Source organism: Macrobrachium rosenbergii, chromosome 2 (genome assembly GCF_040412425.1).
Source record: "Macrobrachium rosenbergii isolate ZJJX-2024 chromosome 2, ASM4041242v1, whole genome shotgun sequence".
Classification (NCBI taxonomy): Eukaryota; Metazoa; Arthropoda; class Malacostraca; order Decapoda; family Palaemonidae; genus Macrobrachium; species Macrobrachium rosenbergii.
In genome coordinates this window covers 38,840,513-38,860,388 of record NC_089742.1, presented here as the reverse complement: position 1 = coordinate 38,860,388, position 19,876 = coordinate 38,840,513, and the positions used below count along the sequence as shown (strand labels likewise).

Sequence of the window (19,876 nt, the reverse complement as noted above, 5' to 3'; positions counted from 1 at the left end):
TCGACATTTCTGCTAATCAGGATATTTCAGACCTAATTAAGTCATTTGACACCACCAGATTTAGAAAGAGAAGAATTTCACTTGGAATCTAGATGTGGTGCTTAAGTGGTTATCAAGTGAGTGCTTTGAACCCATGGGCTCTTCCTCTCTGAGGGATTTGACTAAGAAGACTATTTTTCTAGTAGCACTGGCCACTACGAAGAGAGTAAGTGAAATTCAAGCGATTGACAGGATCGGCTTTTCAAATGGAGACGCAGTCTGTTCCTCCCTGTTAAGTTTTTTGGCGAAGAATGAGAACCCTTCACACCTTTGACCTCGTTCATTCACAATTAAGAGCCTGTCTGATATTTTAGGTGCAGAAGAGGAAGAAAGAGTGCTTTGCCTGGTGAGAGCCCTCAGGTACTACCTGCACCAAACCGAGAAAATTGAGGGCAGTTTTCTAATTTGTGGTGCCAAGTCAAAAATCCCTCTAGACCTTTATCGAAGAAGCCATTTCCTTCTTTTTGAGGGATCTTATTATTGAATCTCACTCCCAAGTGGAGGAAAATGACCTGAAAGTCATGAAAGTTAACGTTCATGATGTTAGGGCAGTTGCTACATCAGTAGCTTTCAAGCACAATCTTTCCTTATCTTCCATTCTTCAAGCAACACATTGGAGAAGCAAGTAGGTGTTTGCAATGCACTGTCTGCAGGATGTGGAAACTATTTACAAAAACTGCAGTACCCAAGGACCAATGTCCGTGGCTGGCATAGTGACGGGTGAGGAAGTGTAGGAAGCACCCATTCCTATGTAGCTCTTTCGCCTTGTTCGTGGTGTCGAGTTCTGGGGAAGACTGGAGGGTACAACAATGGAGTGCCCACCAGTTTTTTAGTGTTGGTTAGTGGTCATTTTAATTTTTATGGTGTAGGTACGTATTGCTGGTTTTTGTTGTTTTGGTACTGCTCTGGCAGGGCATTGATGTGAGCTTTGTTGACCTTGGTATTCTCCTGTCACAAAGTTCTACTGTAGGTTTCTGTCAGCCTCTCGAGCACCCTCTGCTGCAGAATATCCTACTCCATAGAGATGACTGACTATACTGTCAAGCATCTCTACAGGTCGAGATGAGCGCCAACTAGAGGCAGCAATTATCTGCGCAGCCTTCACCAGGTAGTGAAACAACAAACATTGTCTCAATGTTAGCCTATTTTAGGTCATTAACTTTTCATATGTAGATTGTTATTTTACTATCCATGATTCCCCACCCCCTTTCAATGTGGAGGCAGCTAAGTAAAAGTAATTAATGGGTAAGTTACTTATATAAAAATTATAATTTTATGATAAAATAGTTTTATATATGCTTACCCAGTAATTATGGATGGAGCCCGCCCTCCTCCCCGGCCATGGACTTTTTTTGCATACACAAATTGATCTATTGGCTTAGTTGTTCCTCTTTCTTGCCCCAAAAGTGGGCAGGGTCTTGTCACCTATACAAAACAAAAGAATCGCTACCACGAATTTCAAAATTTGAGCTGCCATTCAAGTAGAAAGTCTTAGCTAAAGTACTGGGTAAATATATATATAAAACTTTATTTTATCATAAAAAGGGATTTTGACAGAGGAAAAATCTATTTCTGAGGAAGGTCCCGTCACCCGTGAAATTCCATTACAGCACGAATTTCAGGTATAACAATGCTAGATATACTAGAGAAAAAGAGCTTTCAGGAAAGCTGAAGTTACTACCCTCAGCCACTGCCTTAGAAGACGCCTAGCATTGTTATACCTAGAAATTGTGGTTGTAATGGAATTTCACCGGTTGGACACGGGACTGACTAGAAATATCATTTTTCTGTTGTACGTTTAGGTTTTTGGGCCTTGTTATTTTCCTTCAGTTTTTTCTTGATGCATATTCAATAAAGAAAACTCCTAAATAGTGTGCTGTGAAAAAATCGTACCAGTGCCCTGTTCCAGTAGATTGACAGATAGAGTCTGGTTATTTCCTTGCAGTTAGACAGTAATTTATGGAATTAAATTTCAATTTCATAATGTAATTTAAATACCAAAACTACAAGAACACATGTTTGCACTTTCCAGTAACAGGAAAATTCATATAAGATTTTTACAGTGTTACTAGGAGACAGGATACCAAGAGCAAACTGCATGTAAAGCCTAGGCACTTATTAGCAAATAAAAAATAATGTCACATTAGTAAGCACAATATAATGTCTCCTTGTCTCAAAACATTCAAATGAGTATGCCTAGATCACACACATTTTGTCTACAGCTATATATTGCTGTGTTGTTAATGAAATGAACTATATAAGAACAATTTTTTTTTCTTACACAATTTTTTGGTGCATGCTCATGAATTTGGATTGAGTATAGGGGTGGACTAAATTATTTTTTTACTAAGGTGCAATTATTGCTACCCTGGTGAATGTGTGTTAATTTGGACAGCCATATGAGTCCTGTTTTGTTCCGATTCAGTGGACTGGTTTAACAACTTGATAATAAAAATTAGCTCAAAACTGTGCACAGCAATTTCAACTCAATGAAAAGCTTTGATGTGGTATCCCTGTCCAGTAACTTCCTATACAAGTAGTACTTGAATTCAAAACCTCAGCCATGGCCCCATGAAACTTTCAGCTACAGCCCAGTGATGGCCTGTATTCTTAGGCTGACCAAATCGAAATTAAAAAAAAGCACCTTTGACGATTTAGATGAGCCACTGTGTCACAATCTTGTTGTAACTGTCTTCGATTGACATCATAACGAGCCTTTCGATGTGCTGCAGTATGAAATTCTCAGCTATGACGGGCAGCGCTCAGTTGCTCCCTAGATGCGGTCAAGTGAAGGTGCGCCAGCGATACCCCCAGAATTGGACTCTAGTGGTGCCAGATGCACGATCCATGGCTAAACTTAACCTTAAATAAAATAAAGACTACTGAGGCTAAAGGACTACAATTTAGTATATTTGATGATTGGAGGGTGGATGATCAACATACCCAATTTGCAGCCTTCTAGCCTCAGTAGGTTTTAAGATCTGAGGGCAGACAGAAAAAGTCCGGACAGACAGACAAAGCCATCTCAGTTCTTTTACAGAAAACTAAAAGGGGATGAACATAGTCATAGCTTCCTGATACCAGGAGTGAGTAAAATATATGAATTAATCAAACAATGTGACAGTAATGTGGGTTTCTTATTGATGACAAAATATACAAATGGACATTGTGTGTGCATAATTATAACAAACAAGAATGGTCAAGTAGTCAAATGACCAGGCAGGAACTTGACAAAAATAATTTTTCCTTGTAGTAATTTTGATATAGGGTACATACTTTGTCAGATGATGAAGACAGTAGTCCTTGAAAATCTTAAGGATTTCAGGTATTTCTAACTACATCAGTATTTAACAAACAAAAAAAGGGCCTTATTTTATCCTCAGTAATAATCGTGTTAAATGATGTACACTAAAAGAAATAGGAGATGAAGACTGTTACATAGGTAATTTTATTAAGTTACTTTCTAGCTTGTCTTTATTATATTTTCCTAAAAGTGTTATTAGTTGCCATTATCTTTCCTAGTTAGATGCGAATCCAGCACATTGTGATTATTAACTACTTTCATATCTTTTCATTCAGGAACTGTGAGTTTCTATACATACAGACAAGATATAAAGGTTTGGCTGTTTACTCATCGACTGTGTCTGTGGGCTGTGGCTGAAGAAGAAAAGGATGATGATAAGAAATATGATGCTTTCATTAGTTATTCCAGTAAAGTAAGTCTCATTGCAAATTCTTTGAAAATTACTAAATATTCAAAAGTGAAGATAGGAATTTGTAAAATACAATTAAAGTTAAACAAAAATATACAATAGCTTTGGTTCCACCTCTTGAATTTTAAGTTGAATGACAGGCTTATTAGGTTTTAATGTATAGCACTTGAATATTTTGAGAATGGAAATGATGCTAAATTGTACCTCTTACACCAGTGCAAAGTAATCCTTGTGATTACAAATTCAGCCACAGTTTTGCTTTTATCACACACCACTTTGTAGATGGCAGAGTTGTAATTAAACTCAATAGAAAATTCTGATATCTTCAGTATGTCAACTTGCATCAACAAACATGAATTTATTAAATCTTTATATATTTTTACACATTGTAGCTGTTAGCATCCAGTAATGTTAATGAACTTTTAAGTGAAGGCTTGACTGCTCTACCTTTAGTAAGGCTGTGTCAGATGGTCAAAACTGAGCCATTTGTTTTCAGTGCCCAGTGACACAAAGACACAAGGCACATGAACATGTAATAGGTTTTATTATAGTGTTTGCAGTTTTTTGTCAACTGATGGTGACAGTACATACAATACCCTATATACTAATAGTATATTCTAAGGGTTTCCCATTTTTTCCCCCAAAAAAATGCCACTACCAATTTAGTATTTTTGTTAAGAAATCATCATGGTTTACTTAAAGAGTATGTAATTTAAAAAACAGACATGCACTGTGTGTGATCTTTTTCTGTGTAATGTTGATTGCTGTAGGATCTAAACATTTGCACACTGTTCTTGTATTTTTTATCCATTTTATCACTGTAAGGAGCAAGGTGATTTGTAATTAATTTTATACCTTTAATGCTGATCATTCATTTCAGGATGAAGAATTTGTCAACAACATTTTAGTTCCTGGTCTTGAAAATGAAGACCCCAAATACAAGCTCTGCCTTCACTACAGAGACTGGGTCCCAGGAGACTACATCCAAAATCAGATACATCACAGTGTGGAGGAGAGTCGCAGGACAATTGTTGTGCTCTCACGTAATTTTATTGAAAATGTTTGGGGCCAGTTTGAATTCAAAGCTGCCCATTCCAAAGCTCTTAAAGACAAAACAAACAGAGTCATTGTGATTGTACTGGGAGAGGTAAGCATAAAATCTTTAGTATTTTCTAAATCACTTCTAACAAAAATAACTTTGTGAATTACTTTTCAAATTGCCATTTAAATCATAGTTAAGATAAATTTGCAAAAATCAAGATTTGTATCTAAATAGTTTACAAGACAAATGTGCATTACCACCCTAGTGTTCTATACCTTTGATTAGTTGATAATGAATTGCAGTACATAACTTATTACAATTTTAAATTTCCTAGCAAATGATTTGAGGGTAAATGTTTAAGGAAAAAGACTCAGGTTAACCATTTGATAGGGGGCATGTGGTCAGCTAAATATACAGTACCTAATTTTTAATATGTAGTAGTTTTTACAAGTTTATCTAAATTGATATGCAAAGTGGAGACCTTCACAGGAGTGTATACACAAACAGTAACCAAATTAGTGTATTATGATCCCCTAGCCTTATGGGGAGAAAAATAGTTGATAATTACCCACAGTGAAGAGATATATATATATATATATATATATATATATATATATATATATATATATATATATATATATATATATATATATATATATATATATATATATATATATATATATATATATATATTTTTAACTATAAACTGGACAGAGCTACCAGGAAGCTAAGAGGCTAGCTCAAGATGGGTTCCACTGGAGACTGATGACCCTTTAAATGGATCTCCCCAAGACAAGATATTGCACCAAACAGTAAAGTACTTACAAATAACTTTAATAACAATGCTTCAGGGGGTAATTCTTCTATTTAATAAGCTTTTAAACTTGTGATGATTTTTTCAGAAATCAAACCTTATAGGGAGGAGAATCTCTAGCTCTGTTGGTTAGGATTGGAATATAAAATTTAGGCCAAAGTGTATTAGGTGATGAACAGTGTCAGTTTTGACTTGCATATCCATAGAGAATAACAAAATTCTCTTGAACCTAGTACTGTATCTGTGTCAGAACCATGATAAAGCAGGTTATACAATTACTAAATTGTGCCATAAAGATATGAACCAAAAAGGCAAAGTTGTAATACTAATCTTTATAACCTGAATATATTTTATATAAATAGGACAGAATATATTGTGTAAGTTTATTAGTATTTCATGTACTCATTTCTCATATTAGAAAAACTAAAGCTTCATTAACTTGCATTCAGATCTCATGTTTTGCTTCCATGTTTAGGTACCCCCTCAAGATGAATTAGATGAAGAACTGAGATTGTACCTTACCACAAGGACTTACCTGCTGAAGACTGACCCGAAGTTTTGGGAGAAGTTGCGATATGCAATGCCGCACCCTCCAGATCTTCTCACAAAGAAAAACAAGAAAAAAGAAAAGCAGATACAAAAATTTGAACTAGGTTAAGCAAATACCAAATAAGAATGTTAGATGGTATAAGGTGTAATGGTACACTTCGTGTTATCATGCCACTGGTTATGATTGAGTGTGGACTACATGTGATATAAATAGCTTGAAAATCTCAGGGTTGGTTGTTGTTTTTAGTGTAGCTTCAAGAAGGAGCAACAAAATTGTCTACACTTTGACCTTGATGTTTCCAAGTTTGTAATCAGAACGATGGAGTTATAATTACTGGAATATGTGAAACTGTACACTGGAAGCATGTGTACGTAGAAAAATTTGGCAAAAGGATAGCCACAACTAAACGAAGTACACTCAGAGTGTCGTATGTGGTGCTTTTTCTGGATACTATAGCAGTGTAGAAGGTTAATGTGAAGTACAATTACAGGATTAATGTGTCCATCAAACTTTATATTGGTGTTGTATATACTGCGTATGGAAGCTTGTTTTAAGTGTGTATATACTGTAAAACTACACGAGAGAAAAATAAACCAGGTTGTGTTCAGCAAATGTCCACTAATGTGTATATCAGATTTAGATTATATTAGGATATTGAGCAAATGCTAGTTTCTATGAATACAGACACGTACAAGTGTGTGGTTGATGAGATTTGCTGTACTGCCATATCCACTAATGAAAAGTACTTGCTCAAATTCAGTTCAAATGAAGTGTATAAAATGTCAGTAAAGCCTCTCAAATCTCGTTTTAGGCACGTTTTGCTGGGTGAAGATCTGCTGCCTTTGCCTACCTCAGCCTCCAAATCCCCAAACAAACAAGTCTATTAAAACTCTGAAATGTAATTAACGTTTCCACACCTGCAGTTCACCTTATCCAGATCACAGTAGTATTCTTAAAGTATTTCTAGATCAGTGGAATAACGCCAGCATCAACATCAACTGCAATGAACATTATAAATCTCTGGCATTCTCTATGTATCGTTGCATAGTTACCCATGACCAGATGATTGCATCAGTCTCCTCCTCTGAATGTTCTCTCCATGAAGTACGAAAAGTCTGAGAGCAATTTACAATAGTAAATAGGTTTCAAACAAGACAAAAAGTGGAAGTGGTTCCCTATGTGTTGGTTTTAATGCATATGTAATCCAGTATAGGCATTCTCAAAGAAGTCATGTTAAGACAAAGCAGTAGATTAGTGCCAAGGCTTAATGACCTTCTTGACCTCGGTGCTTGGCCTTTGGTTGCAATTACCAAAGATCTTAAGGACAGTGTATAGCACCAGTGGCCAGGCTAGACAGGCAAGTCATATAACCATTGTCAAAAAGTGATCCAGAATTGATATTGCAGTGACTGTTGAAGCGTTGTATATAGAACAACCTGTAGCCAAATTAGGCTAAAAATAGCCACCGGCTCCAATTCAAAATGTATGTATTACTATGTGCAATGTGAAATAGTGGAAAATAATTATAATGTAATAGGCTGCAGGACAAGTGTCTCCAGGAAATATGCAGAATTATTGGAAAAACTACCAGTATAGTAACTATGGAACAAGCAAGTAATGCTAGATAGGCAAGATATGCTAGTTTGTGTGCCATATACTATAGTGTAAGCATCTGGAAAGTGCAATATATGGTAGTTATTAGGTTACACAAACATGTGTTGAACTACAAGCTTTCAATGACAGACCGATGTTCTCTGGGAACCTATGTCTAGTATTTCTGGCATTGACACCCTGAAGACATATCTTGCTAGATACGAGTGGAGGCCTCCCATCCTGCAGTTATATATGTTCCATTGCTCTTCAAATCAATGCTTGTATCTTCTTAGCAATCACATCATTTCCAGCTTATCATTCTAATAGTCTGAAGTACAGCAGGACCTCGCAAAAAGTGTATGGATTCCAAAATATAATGGTACACCATGATAAAAATTTGTTCCAGTCTAAACCACAGTTACATTCATAATCTGCTCTAAAATACCATGTGCAGGTACATTCATAATCTGCTCTAAAATACCATGTGTAGGCAAAATTTTATGTATTCAAAATTAAAGCGCGCACATCTTGCATAAAGTACCAATTGGTACATGGTAATATAAAAATTAACAGTGTAGTTATGAAGTGTATAGACATTTTCAGTCATTAAATAATTTACTGGTATAGTGTTTTAAAAAATTTAGTGTTATTAATTTGATTATAAAACGTCCTCATATATCCTTGAAGAAACCATGTATTGATACATGTAAAATATAACAAACGCCTTCTAAGTTGGCAAAAACTCAAATTGTTTGTAATTTTAAGAAAACTGTTCACTGTAAATGAAAATGTTTGATCTCTCAGAGTAACCATGTTTATCACTATGTTTGTAATAAAATACAAAAGTATTTTTTTTACTTTTTGTACAGCAATCTTCCAACAGCTACTCTCCTACCATAAAAGTGACTACAATTGTATTATATGTTGTGCTACAATATTGTATATTGCTTTTACAATAAAATGCATTCTTCATACAAACCCATTAATCATAATTAACCTACCCTGTACACCAACTCTATATCCTTACATTTTTGTAGTGTCTTTCAACAGCTAGTCTTTCACACAAAACAATTACTGTAATTGTATTTGATATGCTAAAATTCTGTATACTGCTTCTACAGTAAAATGCATTCATACAAACCCATTAACCATAATTAACTGCTTGTACTTCAGCCATACCATACTTATTGAGAATAATTTAGAAAACAAGCTGTGTAGAGGGAAGAAGTTTATACACAAAGCAGGCAACACTAATTTAAACTTTTAAAAACCAAACTGATCCCTGTTTTGGAAAAAAAAAAAGCATAAAATATTTTAATCCTTAACATACCTACACATCTACTTAGTTACCAAACTATTCAATTTAAACAAATCAAGCTACTTTACCTGAACAAAGCTGGGTCATTGAAAAGCAAAATTCTTGATTTTTTTTTATTAAGAAATGAATTTCCACTAATCTGAACACAAAGAGTAAAATAAAGATTTATGGAATGGGAATATGATTTTACTGAAACACAGCCTAGTTCTACAGATAAAACCTAGAAAATGTTCAACAAATACACCAAATGTCAAATATCCAGATGCTTTACATGTTGATGAAACTCAATTTAAGAGCTCAATGTGAACTACATGTCACACCAACATACACATCAACTGGACCACTAAGAATTGTATGGTAGTTATGGAGTTCCAAGACAATGTAACCACTGTAGTTACCTAATTCAATGACGATGCAAAAGAAGCAAAACTGGCTATAGAGAATGTAACAATCTGGCTAAATTTTATAATTACCTTTTCTTGATCCTTCAAAATTTTATATGAAAAATGAAATGATGAATGACAACACTAAGGGAAAATACTAATGAAATGATGAACATGACGATGAGATGACAACACTGACTAAAAAGAATTCTACGATGCAGCTGATTCCAACTCTGAGGCTGGAGTTTCTGGTTCCTCATCATTGTAAATGTTCTCTGCCATTTGCCACACCTTTAAAAGACAAAAACAGCAACTTGTAACTACAATTGCTTCAAAGAACTTATAAACAGATTAATAATTATAATTTCCAAGTCAAGGTCATATTTAAATTGGAAACAAAAGGGAAATCAAGACCATGAATCATAAAGCTAACTCGCAGATAGACAAAATAATAGTTTCCCCATAATGCCTTCCAAAAAAAAAAAGTCACCTCTGAAGAAGACACCAATGTATTAATCCCAAATATTCTTGGGTTATCTGGTTCTCAGAAGACAAAAAACCTTAAAAAAACCCGCCAGTTCTTCCTACAGCATGGGAGTAAGTCCTTTCTGACAACTCGACACAATCCATCGTAACTCATGAAGAAAACAGATTTTGGACCCTTCTCCCAAAAGAGACCTCAACAGCTACTTTACTTTATCATGGGGAAATTCAAGTTACTTCATTCCATTACCATTTCTCCTTAAGTCCTACAGTTTTAGAGGACACTTTCTTGCATATTTAATTACTTTTCCGTGTCTCAGGGAAAAGAAACAAGATTATGCCAAACACCATTCCCAAGGAGAACTTTGTCTACAGAGTTCCTCTAATTAAACAAATTTGTTAAATTAATAAGGATATATGTTACACATCTGTAAGTCTGCCTCATGCAGGTGCATAGAGTGTGAGGAGGAGCCACTTCACACTAATCATTGTCAATGACATACACATTGCTTGTGTGCAGTACACATACTAAAGTTTATTCACAATCCCATATATAAATGTACATGTTATCTAAATACAAACTATGAATCAATCAACTCTTATTCTGGAAGGGTGGTGAGGTAAGTCATGACATAAATACAGCAGTCAACAAGGAGATAATTAACTTCTGATAGAGGAATGTACTAATGTACAAGTTCACTACTCATTCTGAACCTTTCACAAACAAAAATGGTATTAAGTCTGCTATACACTTGATAGTCTTTAATTAGACAGTTCTTTCCATTATCTTCTGTCTTGTGCCCTTTATGCCTGAACTTCCGGGTTTAGGTCTTCACATACATCACTTCAATAAATGACCGAGCCACATGGCTAGACTAATGTGGCTAGCCGGAAGAGTTTGTTCTTTAATGATAATGGAGGCACAGTTAAACATCCAACCAAAGAAGCAAATGCAGCCAAGGACGAATGGACACTTAAAGAAAACCATAGCACCATCTTACAAAGTGTTCCTCTAAAAATGAATTGGACTAAAATGGATACTAATCCATACACAACCTTGAAGTCATGTTTGATAAGGTACCAGCACTTAATGTATATGCTGGCATATAAGGCGACCTTTTGACCTTTAAAAATCTCCCCCAAAATGGGGGCCGTCTTCTACGTCGAATATAAAAAGCAAACCTTAAATCCTGCCGAGATTTTTAATGATAGGCTAACCATGGAAGCGTCGATAGATGTGTCAATAGTAAACTACCATCACAACTATCGACACTGTAAACATAACTGTAATAACAGTAAAAACTGGATGTAATTTAGGTGGATCACTATAGCTGGTTCACTTAAGGTAGATTCTTGGGTCTACGGGAGGTTTGTTTGGCAGCCTCTGATTGGCTGGTACCGGGAGGTAGGAAGCTCGCTCACCGTCTCATTTTTACGTCTGTAGCTCGGAAAACTTAGCAATATGTTTATATTTCTTCATATATCTCATTTTGCACAAGATAGGAAAGTTTTGGTCATGCCATAGTATTCGGTATTAATTGTACAACTAAATCATGATTTCCTGAAATCAATAAGATAAAACAGTAAAAGTGAAGAGAGAAGTATTTAATTCTTTATACCTGTTTTTACTTATCAGATTTTGCATCATTCATGCAATCAAGATAGAATAAAACTTGTTTTTTCATACAATAAATTCACCCTGAATACGCTGGTGCTTTTAGATTTTGGATGTGTGTGATATGTGAAGAGATAATGAAAAATATATCTTATTATGTTGCATCTGTTCTTGACTCAGTTTGGCAGTAGTGCCGAGAGATGGTGATCTGCAAACAGCAAGAGCTTTGAGGCGCCTTTGACAGTTGCCAATTAATGATATGAGAAGCTTGCAATTTCGACAGTACTTAACAGTATTATTGTCATTATATTTTCTGTAAATAAATGCATAGAATTTCCATTATGACTCAAATTTTTTTCACCCAATATCATATATGTCGGGTATGTCTGGAAATATCTGATAAGAAAAATTAATAATCAGGATGATGCATCTGATGTGTTGGCTTCCAATTTAGTCTAGTGGAGAAATTTACATACTGTAGGCTAGATGATAAATAACAAGCCTACATAATTATCAAATGTAACATGTATATAAAGGAATAAACCTTTTGGTGTAAGAGTAGCTCAAATAAGTTCTGAAAAAGACAGAATTTTATATTTGTTACATCGCCAATAGATTTTGTGGTAAGAAATGAAAAGATGTACTTTCGTTCATTGAATGAACATATAAAACCCATAAGCTTTTGATGTTATTGACCAGAGAAGCAAGCAGCCAAAATAATGAACTCAAAATTATGTAGGCATGTTATTGATCATGTAGCCTACAGTATGTAAATTTCTCACCTATACTAAACTGGAGCCAACACATCCAGATGCATCCATCTGATTATTAATTTTTTCTTATCAGATAAGCCCAGACATGCAGGCATATATGATATTGGAGTGAAAAAGTTCAACAGTCATAATGGGAATTCTATGCATTTATTTACAGAAAATGTAATGACATAAAAATATGGTAAATACTGTCAAAACTGCTAACTTATATCATTAACTGGCAACTGTCAATGGCACCTCGAAATTCTCGCTGTTTGCAGATCAGTCTCTCAGCACCACTGCCAAACTGAGTCTAGAATGAATGCAACACAATAAGACATATTCTTCATTTTCTCTTCACATACCACCTGCATCTAAAATCTGAAAGCACCAGTGTATTCAGGGTGAATTTATTGTAAGAAAACATGTTTTACTTTATCCTGATCACATGAATGATGCAAAATCCAAAAAGTAAAAACAGGTATAAAGAATTAAATGCTTCTCTCTTCCCTTCTACTCCTTGTAATTCCTGTGTGTTTTATCTTACTGATTTCAGGAAAACATGATTTAGTTGTACAATTAATACCGAATAACATGGTATGACCAAAACTTTCCTATCTTGTGCAAAACATGAGTTTTCTGGGCTACAGACGTAAAAACGAGACAGTAAGCGAGCTGCCTACCTCCCAGTACCAGCCAATCAAAGGCCGCCAAACGTCTCGTAGGCCCAAGAATCTACCTTAAGTGAACCAGCTATAGCGACACAAGTATCAGTATTACCGTAGGTTATTCCCATAATTAGAGGTTAGGATGAGCGAGCTCTCACTTGTTACTAGCTTTATCCATAGTACCATTTTTATAAGGCAATAACATTAGACAATTTTGTTGTTGATACTTATAATACAATGTCCTTTTAACTTTGATAGATAATTTGAAAGTTACCACAAGGTAAATCGGGATAGACTAACTTTCTTGTTTTGCGAAACAGCCGTGTTGTAATTCCCAGTCAAGCTCAACTTACGAGCCTTTTTGTTTACTAAAGGCCAATATTTCCTTGGTAGTATTTTATAATCAAAACAAAGGGTTTTGTGATATCGATATCCTTAATATCAGGGTTCTTTCCAATTTTAAAGGAATACATTCAAGCGGATCTACTGTACTTCAAGCGGGTATTACTCCACTGAGAGTGACGTCACAAGCATTATGCATTTGTCGTGATGTTTATATTTTTCCTAAGAGAATACATAAGTATTTTTCATAATGGTGAGCTTTGCCAAGCATTTTAAAATCTTGAAGATACAGATTTTACACATTTTTCTTACAATAACTCCAATAATTATTGATTTTTATGTATCAACTTACTTACATCAACTTAGTATTATTTAAAAAATTTGGCGTCATCTTACACAGCAAACGTAACTCTGAACCTACATTTTTACATGAAAAATAGGGGGGTCGTCTTATACGCCAGCATATATGGTAGTTTAAATTTAGCTGTACTGTTGGCACAAAATATTAGGGTATTTTCTAAACTACATCTCAGCCTTACTACTGTTTGGTGCATTAATGGGCTTTTAAATTTAAGAATAAAAATAAAAATTAATTCATTTAACTAAAACCCATGAAATATTCTCTGACTTACCAATACTGTATGTAACAAAAAAATAGATCAGCCCACTCTTCTTAGAAATACAATCACCAAAGAGGATACCTTGGTCACTAAAATAACACACATACTAACCTGCATTATATTGTCTTCACTGACAGAACAGATAACCCATGGTTCATTTGGATTCCAAGAGAAATCAGAAATCTTAGCAGTGTGACCACCATGGATAAACTGGAAAACAAGAAAAAACAGAGTACTGTACAGTAAATGCCTGATAATTACTGGAACTTTCTCCAACTAAACATGTTCAACTAATGGCAAAGCTGAAAACCATGTGAAAAACAAGATATTCAACTATACAAGGTAGTTCTAAAAACAATCATTACTTGAAATAGACCAAGGCCAAGTCTTGAAAAATATTTATTGGATATACTGAAAATAAGGATTGGTAAAATTTCTTTACACAGTGTTTGTGTATTGTATGCATTTCTTATGCACAGGGAATTATGTCAGGACAGTGGCTACTTCTCAACATTTCATTAACTCAAAAAGTTAAGTCATACAATTTTCTATGTAGTACATTTGCTAAACTGTACATTTACTAAATAAAATGATACTGTTAAAATAACCAAGCAAAACTAGAAGATAATAGAAGAAAACTAGCAAGCCAAAAGAAAAAATGATAACTATGACATTTTTTAAAGCAATTTGTATTTTGCCCAACATACAAACCTGAGGTCTTTACATAGGGGATTTACTTTCAGTGCAAGCTGGAGCTGGCCATTTAACTTAAAACAAGGTGGATATTAGTAGCTGACTACCAACGGAAGGGGAGGAATCACCTCAAAGTTTGTAGGCATTCACTTTACCTTTTGGCCCAGGAAGCAGAATGAGGGGTGTCAAGACCTCAGGTTTGTATGTTAGGAAAAATACATACTATTTTCAAAATTTGTCATTTGTTCCTACATGTATACAAACCCTCGGTCTTTACATAAGGGAGACTTATTCCTTGGTGGGAGGATTCTCAGCAAATCTCTGAACTGACTGGTAGTTCGCCTTACCTGGGGTCTCTTTCCTGGTCATGTAAAATCAAAGGAAGGAGAACCATACCTCTGATCTGTTGAACATGAGTCATGTTCAATTGCCAGACTTCTGGGCCTTAAAATAATGGAAGGTAACATCACCAATTCAAAGATATGCTTGGATGAACTATATTGTTGGGGTCAATAAAGCTGAAGATAACCCACGGGTCTGTTCATTGTCAGTCCCCCTCTCCCCTTGCTAGAAGCAGGGTAGGAGCTGCATCTATTAATCCAAAAAAAGACCTTGATTATAGACATGATACTAAGTCACCTAGAAAACCTGCATGCACGCCCATCCAGCATGTGACAATTTGCTAACCGTCCCTTAGAAGGGTATGAAAGAGGTAGGAGGCCAGTTCCACACATACACACACCAAATCTTTTGCAGCTGTACACCTTAGGCGAGATGCTACCAGTCCTTAATAGCTGGGTGATCTACATGACTGTTGAGAAGCCACCACAGAACCAAAAGTGAAGTCCAAGGATCTACGGGCAACATCCTGAAGGTAAAAAGGAGGCGAATGTGGTCTGTTGTGACCGCATTCCCGTCCTTCTAAACCGTCTGACAGGTTCTTCCTGAATGCTAGGGGCAGACCAATGCCCCTGACCTTATGAAGTCTCACCCGGAATGTATTGTTGTCAACCATGTCAGTTGTGCAGTACGTCCATTTGATCATACAAAATCAAAAGAAACGGGCTCCTAAACACCACTTCTTCGCCAAGCCAGAACCAAAAACAAGTTGTTGGTACTTAGTTTGGAGGTGAAGTCCCAAGTGGTAATGCAAAAGGCCTTTGGCACTTGGTAGCCTTTAGGGTCCTTACAAATGAAATAATCATACACTGTTGATCACCCGATGAATCAGGCAGAATGACAGGAAGTCATAAGCTCAAGACTTGAATCATGGATGCGAAAAACATTTCCTAGACGTCGACAGCATCTGAAAATCCTAGGTGGTCACTTATCCAAGTACTGACTAGCCCCAATGTTTCTAACCATGGATGTGAAAGACGTCTCCAAGACATCTAGATCATCCAGTATTCCAAAGTACTGACCAGACCCAATCACTGCTAAACTTCGCTGACCGGATGAGAGACTATGTTTTCAATGCAGTATTGTCGATGGCTGTTATGCGGACGTTCAGTAAAGACAGAGCCAAACAGTTACAACTTCGGTGTCAAGAGTGAAGGACTAACCCGACCATCTTCCTAGAACGAACAATTCTTCAAAACACTGACCCTAGTGAACTTGTCTGTCATACATCCATCTTCCCTGGAATGTCTGGTTGACCGTTGTGCCGAGTGTGCTACTGCAAACCTCTGCACCAGCACCATCAATTGACGAGATGATAGGACATGAACATCCCAGATCCTGAGGCTTGGAGAGCTAAGAAGATCCAGGTTATTCAGGGGGATCCATGCTGGAAGGCAAGCAGAGGTATTGTACAAAACTACCACACTGTAGCAACAGAACCCTCCTCCATCTCAATGTCTCTCAATCTTTACCAGGGTTGCCAAATAACTTGATAGTCAAACCAAGGTACAAAGCCTTAAAAACCACGGCAATAGCCTGAAAAGTAGCCCAATTTTTTATCTGATATGAAACAGTGATTGGATAGTGCATTTTTACTACAATTACAGTTTTTTCCACATTTGTTTATTAGCTTCCCAATGTGATCAATAGAATTTATTGAGGTTTGGCAAGCAGTGCACACTGAATGTTTCAAATCTGTAGCTCTTTGGTTGATATCAGTCTGCTTATCGGCTGAGACGACTACTGGCCAAAAACCTCAGAATATTGCTTTCTTTTCTTTTTACATATGATTTATACAAATAAATCATATGTATTAGCATGTTTCATTAAATCTGAATGGTGAGCTCTTATGACAGCATTGCAAAAACGACATCGTGCTTTTGTTTCATCTCCAGGAACACTTTTAACCCAACCTTTCAAGAGTTCCTCACTCTCCCATTTAGGATTATAATGTTTCTTATAAACACTCCAATTGCACTTTTTTGGTATTTTAACGCAGTCAACCATCTCACTGAATTGGAAAAATGAATCTGACCAGTGACTCATATTTCAAAATGAATTACCCTTAACGCCTCAATTCCTGTTTAGTGTCTAGACGGCGACAGTATGATCAACCAACTCGTAAAATGAAAAATAACTGTAATATTATTATGCTTGAAACAGTATTTATTAAAATCCAAAATAGAGGTAGATTCAATATACGTCTTTCCGTTATAATAATTATGAAATATTACATTTGTAAAGGTCTATAAAACGGATTTAGTGATGCCGCGGTTTTGTGTCACCAAAGTTGCCCAATTTTTCATAGGCCGCGGCAAGCAGTTCAAAAGTAGCCCAATTGGGCCGGTAAACCATGGGTTTGGCAACAATGATCTCTACATCACCTGCAAGATTAAAACACGACAACGTTCAAAGTAATTGTGTAGTCGAAAGAAAAACTCTGCTTGTTCAGAGAGAAAACACCACAACAGAAAAAAAATGAAGAAAAAGGATGTTCGATAAAACAAGGTTGATACAGGCCTCTCTCTCTTTAGGTGAGTAATAAAAAAAAAAAAATGTAACAAAATAAAGGAACAAACCCCAAGGCTAAGACCAAGCTGGGTTTGCATTATACCAAAAGGGAAAAACCAAGTTAGAGAGGGAATTAAAGAGAAGGGCTCATAGGCTCGTACAGCTATGCAGCATAACTCTGTAGGAATAACTGTGCAGCAAGAATGAGCAAAAATAAAAAAATGTAACAGGGTAGAACTTGATGCATTATTTCAAAATAGGCAAAATATCTCAAAACAAAATATTAAAAAATGAGAAAAGAATAGTAAAGAATTAAGTTGAAAAGCTGGCAGCAGAAGAGACACATCTCAGACGCAGCCTAAAAGTAAAGAGAATGCGCACAAACTGGATGGAGGGGATTCCTCACCTTCCGTTGGTAGCCAACTACCAATATCCACCTTGTTTTAAGTTTAACAGCTGGCTCCAGCTTGCACTGAAAGTAAATCCCCTATGTAAAGACCGAGGGTTTGTATCCATGTAGGAACAATAATGATATTTTGCCTTTGAGCAATAACAAGTACAAGTAGTAAGGGTCAATGTCAACAAAAATGTTATGAAGATATAAAGAACCTGAAAGGTTTGAGACCTTCCATAAGCTCACCTTCAGCCCATAATTTCACATCACCTAATGCTACCTGCTTTTTTCAAGTAAGTACATGGTACTTGGGTGGAACAAATTAATTTCATTTTTTTTTTTATTAAACAAGCAAATTAATTAACCTAGCATTTAAGCTATAGCGTACACTACTTACGAGCAACTCTGGAGGCCCATCTTCTGCATCCTCAGCACTCTGCTCTTCACCAATTTTACTCAAATCCCAAACATGCAATCTGCGATCAGTGCCAGAACTTGCTAGTATGGTTTCATTATGTGGCGACCATTGAACCTGGTTGGAAAACTTGTAAATACACAAGTATTTTATAAAACCCTACATGACGTGTATTTTCACGTGAGGAAGTATTTGTTACAAGGTTATATACTACAGTCACTTAAAAATGAAAACAGAAAAAACAAAAACTAAATCATACCTAACAGGTATAAATGGTCCAAATTAGCTAATATATAAGACCTGAGGCCAAGATCAGGGACAAAATTTAAACTTCTGTTTGTAGAAAACTAACAATTTTTTAAATCAACAAAATGTTTTGATAAATTATAAATGGAAGGTTAAACAATGGATTTAAATTTTGAAAGAAAGACCTCCAACTGGCCAAATAAATAAAAAACAAGGTTACCATCCATCAACAAACTAAGGAACAAAACTCCCGCCCCTTCACGACCAATTTTTCTTTTTCACTCTCGGATCCTGCCGAGTCCTGCCACAACTACAAACACCCTCAGCTGCTCCAACTCGGTCAAGCTCACCTGGAACACCTCATCTTTGTGCGACTCAAACGAGTGGAGTTTTAGCTTGAGGTTGCGCAGGTCCCACAAAGCAACTGTCTGTAAGGAGGCGGGTGGAAAACGATAGCAGTGAGGAGGAGTCACACACGCTCACCACACACAAGGTCACAAAAATTTACTAACCTGGAAGATTTCGTCCTTGTGCATGGCAAATGAGTGAAGCTTCAAGCTCAGATTACGTAAATCCCAGAGAGCGACCGTCTGTAAGGGAAGTTGCATGTTGAACTGTTCAAAAGCAGAGTTCTCATGCCTAGCTACATGTCAAAACTAAAACTGATCTTCCCTTTTCACTTATTGAAATGAACAGTTGAAGTCTAACATTACAGTTCTCAATGGGATTTCACAATTATGGAAATTACATATGAACTTACACAACTTAAAATAAAAGTATTAAAGATTCATAATAATGAAATAGGAAATGAAAAGGTAAAAATGAGTGAAATATCTGTAATTAGGCTACAGGAATGGAAACAGAAGAAGGAAACCACAGTACATATATCATAAAACCTAAGGGAGAAATACCTTCCACAGCTTCTACTCGTGATAAAATTTTGGCATGCACACTTGGCTATTGTTGAACATTACATAAAGATTTTACCATCTACACATGAATATCCTAACCCAAATGTCTACTGCCATTACTAAATAGAAATGACCATATATTTTGAATTTAGCTAATGAAAGACTATACTGAAAATTTATGTTATCTACATTCACAATTATTCAGATCTGTTATCTGTGAACAGCCAACCTACTGTAGTTTGTGACTACAGGCCAAAAAATATATCAAACTTTAGGTCAACTGCTTCCCTAGAAAATTTTCATCATAAACAAAAAGAAATATTGCATTCCAGATATTGTTGAAGACAATTTTATAGTTTAAATACAGTACTGAAT

The 19,876-nt window shown here is 35.9% G+C and overlaps 2 protein-coding genes across 6 annotated transcripts in view; one reads left to right on the top strand and one right to left on the bottom strand.

The window, feature by feature from the left end:
- LOC136845267 (protein toll-like) overlaps positions 1–8,729 on the top strand; it is a 98,912-nt gene extending 90,183 nt beyond the window's left edge. Inside the window, exons 4-6 of one of the 2 annotated variants that reach the window (XM_067115414.1) lie at positions 3,619–3,755; positions 4,633–4,899; positions 6,084–8,729. In XM_067115414.1, coding sequence (XP_066971515.1) covers positions 3,619–3,755; positions 4,633–4,899; positions 6,084–6,266 — 587 coding nt within the window. In that variant the 3' untranslated portion in view covers positions 6,267–8,729. The remainder of the gene's footprint in view (positions 1–3,618; positions 3,756–4,632; positions 4,900–6,083) is intronic. The other variant, XM_067115423.1, reaches the window with a different exon arrangement.
- A 439-nt stretch (positions 8,730–9,168) lies between these two features.
- Caf1-55 (chromatin assembly factor 1 p55 subunit) overlaps positions 9,169–19,876 on the bottom strand; it is a 29,458-nt gene continuing 18,750 nt past the window's right edge. The window contains exons 7-11 of one of the 4 annotated variants that reach the window (XM_067115435.1): positions 19,103–19,180; positions 18,941–19,018; positions 18,327–18,461; positions 14,044–14,142; positions 9,169–9,743 (exon numbers count right to left, since the gene is read on the bottom strand). In XM_067115435.1, coding sequence (XP_066971536.1) covers positions 9,663–9,743; positions 14,044–14,142; positions 18,327–18,461; positions 18,941–19,018; positions 19,103–19,180 — 471 coding nt within the window. In that variant the 3' untranslated portion in view covers positions 9,169–9,662. The remainder of the gene's footprint in view (positions 9,744–14,043; positions 14,143–18,326; positions 18,462–18,940; positions 19,019–19,102; positions 19,181–19,876) is intronic. The other 3 variants (XM_067115443.1, XM_067115454.1, XM_067115462.1) reach the window with 3 other exon arrangements.